The 9273-nt window shown below is 36.0% G+C and overlaps 1 protein-coding gene across 9 annotated transcripts in view; it reads left to right on the top strand.

The window, feature by feature from the left end:
• Positions 1–8692, top strand: part of CEP128 (centrosomal protein 128) — a 331255-nt gene extending 322563 nt beyond the window's left edge. For 7 of the 9 annotated variants that reach the window (XM_025042162.1, XM_025042160.1, XM_025042161.1 and 4 more), the window contains 2 exons: positions 6132–6252; positions 6532–7359. In XM_025042162.1, coding sequence (XP_024897930.1) covers positions 6132–6252; positions 6532–6574 — 164 coding nt within the window. In that variant the 3' untranslated portion in view covers positions 6575–7359. Of the gene's footprint in view, positions 1–6131; positions 7360–7561 lie in introns of those variants that run through there. The other 2 variants (XM_025042159.1, XM_025042165.1) reach the window with 2 other exon arrangements.
• Positions 8693–9273: the final 581 nt, after the last annotated feature.

The following is a 9273-nucleotide window of genomic DNA, read 5'->3' as shown; positions in this document are numbered from 1 at the left end:
CTTACTCTTCAGGTTTTCACTTGTATGTAAGGTCCTTAAAGAACCCTTGGAAACTTGCAATTTTGAGAATGGCTTCTGTTGCGAGTGCCTACAATGCATTACAATTTTTCTTTAAAACCCTTCTCAGAATAATTATGGAGTCATTTGTTATTTGAATTACTTTTTTTTTTTTTTTACTTCTCTTCATTGAGTGAACTCCATGATGATAGGAACGATGACTGTTTTGTTCATCACTTTCTTTAGCATCCTACATAGTACTTGGCACATAGTGAATACTCAATTAACATTAGATGAATGAATGTATGAGTTTTTTTATGTCCACTTTTATCCAAACCATTGAGACTCAAATATTATTCAATGGATTCTTATTTATATAGTCATTTAGCACTTCAGTATACCATGGGCATAGAGTTTGTACATTAAATCTGGCAATCCTCTTATTTAAAAAAAAATCTAGTTGCTATAAAATAATATAACAAATTAAACCACAAAACCACAAAGAAGTAGGTCAAATCCAAAAGTGATAACTCTCATTTTTACTGATTTATATTTATGGATTCATTGAATAAATATTTATCAGTTTATGATAATGTTTTGGTTTTCATTATATCATGATTATTTTATTACAAAAATTAGGCATTTTCTCTTTCCTGTCTTAACCATCCTTCCTAATGATTTTATATATCTGCATAAACCCTCTACTATTCTAATCTGGCCGCCACCCTTCATATCTCAAGTTGGTTATGGTACCTCAGAATCTGACATACACATAGGTCAAATTTTTAATATTTTAGATTAAGCAAGGAAAAATTTCCTCAGGTCTGTTCGATGTATATGAGCATGGGGGAGAGTAAGGGCAAAGCACCTTCAAGTAGCATAGTATCTCATCCATTAAGGTATTCAGGAGTCTGGAGATAAACAGCACCATGATACGAGTGCAGAGGTCCTTGCTCTGCTCCTATTTAATTTGTCATCATGACTCTCATGAGGCTCCCCAGAAAGGCACCCAGACGGAAGTAGTTTGAAGATATTAGGAGGAAAACATCAAGATTTTTAGAATTTTATTTAATATTATGGCAGGCTGTGAAAGAAACTGTGTTCAGCTTTCCACTCAGTAGCATTTCATGACTAGCAATAGTCATTTCTCTAAGATTCTTCTTAGAGAAATGTAGGCAGCCATACGTTTCTAAGTAAATGATATGGCTCAAAGAGAACTAAATGAGAATAGGAAAAAATATCACTGAGAACATAATTTGGATAAAAATGCTTATTATTGTCTATATTGAAAAAGTCTGAAATGTAGCTTAAAAAGTAAACCTCTTTATTCATTTAATTTATTGATAAAGTATTTAATTAATTTATTGACTCAAAGATTTATGTTTTACTATGCTCTTGACAAGTTGGTTTTATGATTTTCCTCTCACACCTACCTAAATGTTTTCAAGGATACTTTTAAAATTTTAATCATAGGTACCTTATTGGTAATCATTTTAAGGGATTGAATTAAACCTGTTTCTAGAAATCATAGTTATTCTTATTTGCTTTTCTGATGACCCGTGAGTTTTCAATGTTTTTCAGAATGTGGTATTTTAGAAGTGGATTAGGATCACCCTGAATACTTTTTCATTTTTGTAGCACAAACAATTTCAGCGTAGTTATAGAAATTGTTCTGTAATTTTTCTTTGAACTCCTTTTCAACCTCCAAAATTACAAAGGAGAGATGTCAACACTGATGAAGAGAAAAACAGCCCACAGTAAATTGATAAGGCAGGGAACAGAAGCTGTCTTTAAAAAAATCATTAATGCCCTCAGAGACGTGAGAGAAAATATCACATCCATTAAAAGTAAGAGCAAGATGCTATGAAAAAGGAACACAGGATAACAAGTCTCAGAATTTTAAAATACAATAAACTAGAAAGGTGGAAAATGAAGTCGTGAAAATCACAAAGAAAGCAGAAGAAAAAGAAGAATGGGACAATAGGAGAGAAAAGATATTTATAAAATCAGTTCAACGGGGACAATGCCTGATTAGTGAGAGTCTTGGGATGAGACAACAAAGAAAACAGAACAAAGGCCAGAAGTGGGCAGATCGAAAGGGGCCCACCCAGGTACCTGATGCACTGCTGTCATCCTGAGATGTTTCTTCACTCTCTTCTGGTGTCGACGCCCATGTTTCTCAAACCCCATGCCTTTCTCTGCTTGTTTTAGTCCTTTCTTTTGTGAGTACATATCAAAAAAAGGGAGGTAAATGTTTTCCCTTTGTATTTTTGAAAATGGATTTCTTCTGCTCATACTTGACTGAAACTTTGGCTGATTGATTGTGAAATTCTAGGTTGAAAGTGACTCCTGAAGTCATTGCACAATTGTATTCCAAAATCTGACGTTGCTGTCGAAAACCTTATGCCTTTTTCACTCTGACTCCCACTCCTTTGCCGTGATCTTCACCACCACCACTAACTCCCCAGTCTCAGCCCTAGGAACATTTAGGATCTTCTCTTTAACCCTAATGAGTTTTGTGATGCTACGCCTCCCTGTGGGTCTTGTCTTATTCACTTTTCTAGCTACTTGCTGGGTGGGACCTTTTAATGTGGATACTCATGCTCTTCATTTCTCTTGTATTGAAGGAAGAAAGGTAAGATTCCATCAGGAAAGTCTTGAGGAAATAAACAACAACAACAAAATTGATAGATTATTTGATTCAGTCAAACACCTAGAAAAAAACTGCTAATAGAAATATGGCAGATCTAATTGAGTTATTAGAAGCAATTAAGGATAGTCCTAGAAAAAGAGTAAATAAAAAACAAAAATGAAAACATCCGTCAATTAATAACTCCAGGGGAAAAAATGAGCAAGAAAAGAAACACTTTCATAGTATACCTGTTAGATTTTATGCGAGCCATATTTACATAGTCGTAATAATATAAATACTCACTATTGACATAGCTAGAAGTTCAGATGTAACTATATAGGGAGGATGGGGTGCGGGGAAGTGGATGGGTGTGGACAAGTCTAAAAATGATAAATCAGAAAATAGCAATATAAGCTTTCCTTTATTTACAAAAATTGAAGTAAACACAGAAAATAAAGCTAAAAGAGTTAATCGGTTGACTCTAGGGAGCAGGATTGTGGGATTGGGAGGGATGGGGCAAGAGACTGCAGTCTTCCTATGTAGCCCTTTGGTGCTATTTGATATGTGTATGTACACCAGCTAAAAAAGAATCATAAAAATAAAATGCTACTAAGAACGCCCCAGCTTTTATGTCTGACTAGCAAGTAAGTGTTCAGTTTTCCGGTTAACTTCTGAATGGAACCTGAAAGCTAGGGGTTGGAGTTTAGAGTTGTGTAGACTCGTATGGAGACATGAGAAAATAGGTACGAGTGCTGAAGCAGACATGAGTTTATGAGCCCACAGAACAGGCTCCTCCTACTCCAGTTAGGTGAGGCCCTTCTGTCTATGCTGTAGACGCTAAGGCATTCATTCTGCTGACTTAGGTGCCCTGTCAAACTGTGACCAAACTAAAGCATAGAATCACTGACCATGGAAAAAACAAAGGAAATGGGAAAATACTGCATAATTTGTGGTCCCTGAAATGATCCAGCATTAATGAAAGTTTGTTTTAAGTAGTAATTTATGTCAGCTTTGTGTAGTTCGGGTCAATTCAAGAAAAGGTAGATTCCTTCTGCCAGGAAGAAGGGGAGAAATGTATAAATTGTAAGTTTATATTACCATTGGAAATGGAAACACAGAAATCCATTATTTAGAGCCATGATTACTACCAAATTTATCCTGGCTGGCTAGGAGTTATGGCTGCGATTCAGGACACTCTTTTTGAAGACTTGGATTCCATTTCCTTCAGCCTGTAGACAGTGGGGGCTTAGTGAGAGAGACTCATAAAGCCAGCTTTTGAAGCTGTCATTTTTACTTTTTATAAGTAGTGACTGACCACTAGTCTCCATGCATAGCTCCTTTTAGGCTAAAAGAACACACTCCAGGACAAGGCTCCTACTCCTGAGGCCGGGACCAGGCCAGATCTGAGTAAGATCTGTAGTAACCTGATGACTTTTCAAAATCTCCAGTCCTTTAAGATTGAAATGCTTGATATTTGGGAGTTGGTATCTCTAAACTAAATTTTGAAAATAACCGCAGATTGCAAATTCTCTGCCATTCTAAAACTGTTGTAAATAATGTTTAAATAAATAAATAAATACTACATAAATGATTTCAAAAAGAAAGGACTAATTTTTGACAGGGGAAATGTTATCTAAGGATTATTATGGGCATTGGAAGTGAATCTTACTTATTTAACTCGATATTCTTAGAAAAGCAAATCAGTGGAAGTTGCTGAAAAGAACTCTATTTTACTTCCTTACCTCAGTTTACATTGCTATTAAAAAAAAAAAAAAAGTAGATTCTCAATTCATGTTGTGTGGTGCCTTTAGAGGGAGTTTAAGTCACTCGAATAAAAAGTAATTTATCCACAGCAAGAAAAGCACACTCTTTTCCCTTCTCTGTTGTACTTCAGGATCCACCTGGCTAACTCTGAATAGATGCTTTGAATGTAGTCTGTCCGCAAACTTGTAGAATAAAATGCCAAAGATTTAAGACAAAAAAAGAAAATGTTGGGGTACTGATAAGGTAAAAAAAAAAAGATTTTTGTTTCGAAAAGATCTATTTATTCCATGATGGCACAGTTTTTCTGTCTCTGTATATTATAGGTTTATTTTACATGACAAGGATTTTGTGGGTGTGTGACTATCTTTTCACTGACCAGTTAGGTGCCAGATGTTTTTAAATAATTGAGTTCTGGTCATTGTAATTTGATAAGATACTCTCTAGATGCTTTCTAGAGAGCAATTGAAAAATCTCAATTGACTATCTCTTAAAAGTCTCTTAAGTATATTCAGTTGTTCAGGCAACATTTACTAAGAAGCTATGCATAAGGTTCTCAGGTAGTACACAAGCAGACAATTTAAAATGGCGGTTGGTTGTATAAATGTGAAATGCTAGAAGGCACCTGAAACAGGACTGCTGCTTTAGATCAGTGATCAGGAGATGCGTCTGAGGAGGTTACAGCCGAGGAGGTTACAACTGAGCAGAAACCTGAATGGCAAGAAGAACCAGCTGAGTTAATACTGACTGGCAAGAACCTTTTTGAGAGAGGGAACAGAAAGTGTAAATGAGCTGGAGAAGAATGGGGCATGGTCTTCTAGAGGAATGGAACATTGAATGAGGGTAGAGAGGGTGGGAGAGAGAGGGGGAGGGGTAGAGAGGGTGGGAGACGGGGAGAAGATGAGGTCCCCATGGAGCCAAGGTCAGACATTTAGATTTTATTCTAAGTTCTCTGAGAGGCCATTGGTAGAGTCGGGTGTGAGGAGGTTATGCAGGAGAGTGACATAATCTGATTTACCTTTTATAAAGATAATTCTGGTGGTGGTGTGGAGAAGGGGACAGGATGAAAACAGGAAAAGAGAACATGGTGGTTTGGGCTAGCGTCAGCAGTACCAGAGATGGTGTAAAGCAGAACGCTGGTGAACGTGGAGGCGTAATCATCAGAACTGACTTTTAAATTGGATGGGTGGAGCAAGCAAGACAAAGGAAGGAAGGAACCAAGGTTTGAGCAACTAGGTGGTTGAGTATATCTTTTTCTAAGATGGAGAAGAGTAAGGGATGATTAGGCATCAGAGATTAGAAATCAGGTGGGAAGATTTCACATAGATAGTTGGATATAGGCTTCTGAAGCTCAGAAGAGAGGTAAGAGGAGTAGAAAAATAGTAAACCTAGATTCCAAATATATTCTCAGTTTCCTTTTTGTAACAAAGAATATTATGTAAAGGAGGCCCTTAAGATTTCTCCCTCTAAAATTCTGTGTGTGCTTTATATCGTATATACTGACTACACACACCTTCCACTCTCAGATCCTTCAAATCTGCCCCCACCCCCAAATCGAATCACATGAATGTTATTTTTTAAAAAAATAGTAAACTGATGAAGTTTATTCCTACATTAAAAGTCTGTTAGGCCGAGTAGAATTTACAGAAAACAAGAATAAATGCAATGATTGCTTATAATTTTTCAGCCCAGAGATTATATTCATCCAGGTTTTTTTTTTTCTTTTCTCTTACCTTACCAGCATTTACCAAAAGAACAGTTACTCCCGATTCATCCTTAATCAAGGAAGATGCCGCAGGTTTACCAATGGAAGCAAGTCTACAATCCAAAAAGGAAGACTACGAAAGCAAAAATAGCAAAATGTAATTAGCTGCTTTACTTGAGCGTTTTACAAATAATAGCAGATCTGTCCTTGCGGCAGTTTGGCCCAGGTTACCTAGCATCTGAAGCTTCTGCTCTTCAGCATTGCCAAACACTGACTAAAATAACAATACAGTTGGTCCTTGTGAATGATGTAAGTTACCAATCCACATAACATCAGCTCGTGAATGACTTACAAATAACTTACAACTAACTTATTGGCAACTTATACCAGCAGAGAAAGTGATATTTTTTTTACTTTGCATTTTCTTTTTTTTCAGGTGTGGTCAGTCACATTTTTCCAACCAAAATTTGGATTTATAATTGAAGTCTTTCAAAAATTACTGGCTAAAAAGGAGGAAAATGAGTTCTCCTTGAGGCGGAAATTGCCAGCACTTTAGATTTAGTGAGCGTTTATATACAATTGATTTTTTAAAAATGCTTTCTCCCTAATAAATTATCATGTGTTATAACATGTCATGGAGATATGCAAGTATAATATTAGATAGTTCACTGTATAAATGCTCAGGATGGTTACATTCATTATCTCAGCAGTCTATTATGACAGAACTATCTTTACATTATTTCCAATCATCCATATTTAATAGAAATGAAGAATTTACAAATGATATCTGAATTGTAGAGCCCTGTAAAGAATTCATCACACAATTTATTTATTTATATTTGTCTTTTTGTGGCCAGATATCCCACTGCAATCACTTCAGTCATATTCTGGACTGTCTTTGGTTTACAGTGACCAAAATCGCAGTACCAAACTCCTGTGCCCATGAGATTTGCTCCACAAGAGTTCTCGTATAATTTGGTACTATCTCCTTTAAGCATCTCGGCTTTTTCCAACATCAAAGTGTTTTTAAGAACTTACCTCTTTACATGCTGTTCTACCAGTGGAGAAAGATTTCTATTAAATGCTAAATAATGGTAAACATTCAGGAATTAAATCCCCATTGGGTCACGGTGGAAAAATTCTGCACAGAGACCAGGACAATAAAGCAATACCTTCCTAATATGCATTACATTTTGTGTTTGCTAAAGTATACTTGCTTGTTAGATTTCTCATATTTCATAAAGATGCTTCTATTTCCACTCAAGATGTGTTTTCCTAACTTACCGTATTTAAATGTGTAGACAAAGAAATGACACTCTGTGAATTTAGATGCTACGGTTACTACAAAAGATGAATATGTTTTACATGCCAAAATTACATACACAATCTACATAACCTCTGAGAGAACAAACATTCATTTGATCATTTATTCATTCCAAAAGCCTTTTATTGAATTCCTGCTATAGGCCAGTCATTGTGCAAGGAAGGAAAAAAGAAACATAAAAACAGACGTTCATGTCCCAGAGTTTGCCTGGTGGCAGGAACGACATGAAGAAGGGGAGACGTGTTTAGGCCAGCTGGAGAAATTCTGGATTAGATAAAGGTAAAGAGGTTTGGTTTTATTTTGTCTAACCTCGAGACTTCAAGGCGTTAATGTGCTAATGAGCACGTGAGGTTTTAGTGGGAATAGCCCTTTGTGAAGGAGTGGCTCATAGTCCTGCTGCTCCGTGTAGCCTCTATCACTCCATAGTAATATTTGGGGCATTGAAAAATTATGTCAGTATTTTCACTGCTGTTTTTTTGACTGACACCATAATATTTTATCTTCTTGGATCTGAATGACTATCTGGGGGGAAATAAGGGAAAAAATTAACAGGTTTTATTTAAATCCTACAGATAAAGGTTAAATTGCTTTTCCCTTAATGTATTAGTAAGAACTTCATGCAGTCCATTCTGTTTGATAGGAATGGACCTAAACCGTCGTTAGCACATCTGTGGTCATTAAAAAAAATTACGTCAGGCCAGTTAAACCTGAAAGCCTAAGGTAACTCAGATTATTTTCTTGGCAAATCCTTGAAAGCATATTAACTGATGCTTTTATAACAGGGTGGAGAGAGACTTTTTTTAATCTGAAAAAAAAAAAAGAATAAAGCCACTATATTATTGAAGGCCTTATGCTACTGTTGGATGAATGAAGGTGTCTGACTTTAAATGTGGAACACACAAGAACTTCAAAGGCAAAGTCAACTTTTTGTAAGCAACAATTTTGTCACAATTTCTTGACCCTATGTTTATATAGAACTAAATCCAAGGATTTGTCTCCTGTGGGGATTTTTCCTATCTCTTACAGTCACAATAAGCTTGAGTTGGAAATCAAAAGGAATGCTAAGGAAACACTAATGGCTTGGTTTGTACATTTCAAAGCCAGTTAATTGTTTTTCCTTTACTCACCCCTTTGGCAGGAGAGAGTGTGATATCAGCCCCATTTGAATTGTGGCTGGTCAGCCATATTGCTTGTAGCACTGGAAGGGATAAACTATTCTTGCAGTAAGCCTGGTCCAAGACTTAATTTGAACATCGACCTTTTAGGTTTAATACTTCTGATTCGTCTGGCCATCTTTCTCCCTAAATACACTAAACTTCCACTGAAGTTACTGAAAGGCCACAGAGGAGAGAAACAGCTGGGAAAAATCTGGCTTGATGTTTTTCCCATTGGCTAAGGTCATTATTCTTTCCTTGATTAGTAGTGCCTGATTTGAAGGTTGAAAACCAGTTGGTTATATAACATCTTATGCATCCAGTTTCCCAGAAGCACCAATTTTTCTTCTTATTGTTATAGTTTACACATTTTTACTAATGAGATCAAATCTATATCTTAATGGAATATTTGGATATAAAGGTTATAGGGATCAAAAATGCCTACCTACTTAGCAGAGGAAACAAGCCTATTTTTCTTTGTTTTTCTCCTTTCAACTATGATAAATGCATTTTCCATTTTGAGGCTTGAGTCGGTGGTATATAAAGTATAGTTAGAGTCACAGTAATTGTTACATTTTCTATAATCTGTATTGAATCTCATAGTTAAATAAATACTTTTTTAAGTAGGACCAAATTCTTACATATAATTAAATGGTATATTTACTTAGCAAACCCCCTTTTTTTTTAGGAAGGGGCAAAT

Source organism: Pteropus alecto, unplaced genomic scaffold (genome assembly GCF_000325575.1).
Source record: "Pteropus alecto unplaced genomic scaffold, ASM32557v1 scaffold8, whole genome shotgun sequence".
In the NCBI taxonomy this organism is placed as follows: Eukaryota; Metazoa; Chordata; class Mammalia; order Chiroptera; family Pteropodidae; genus Pteropus; species Pteropus alecto.
Note: the sequence above shows the minus strand (reverse complement) of the source record. Positions and strands in the feature narration are given on the sequence as shown.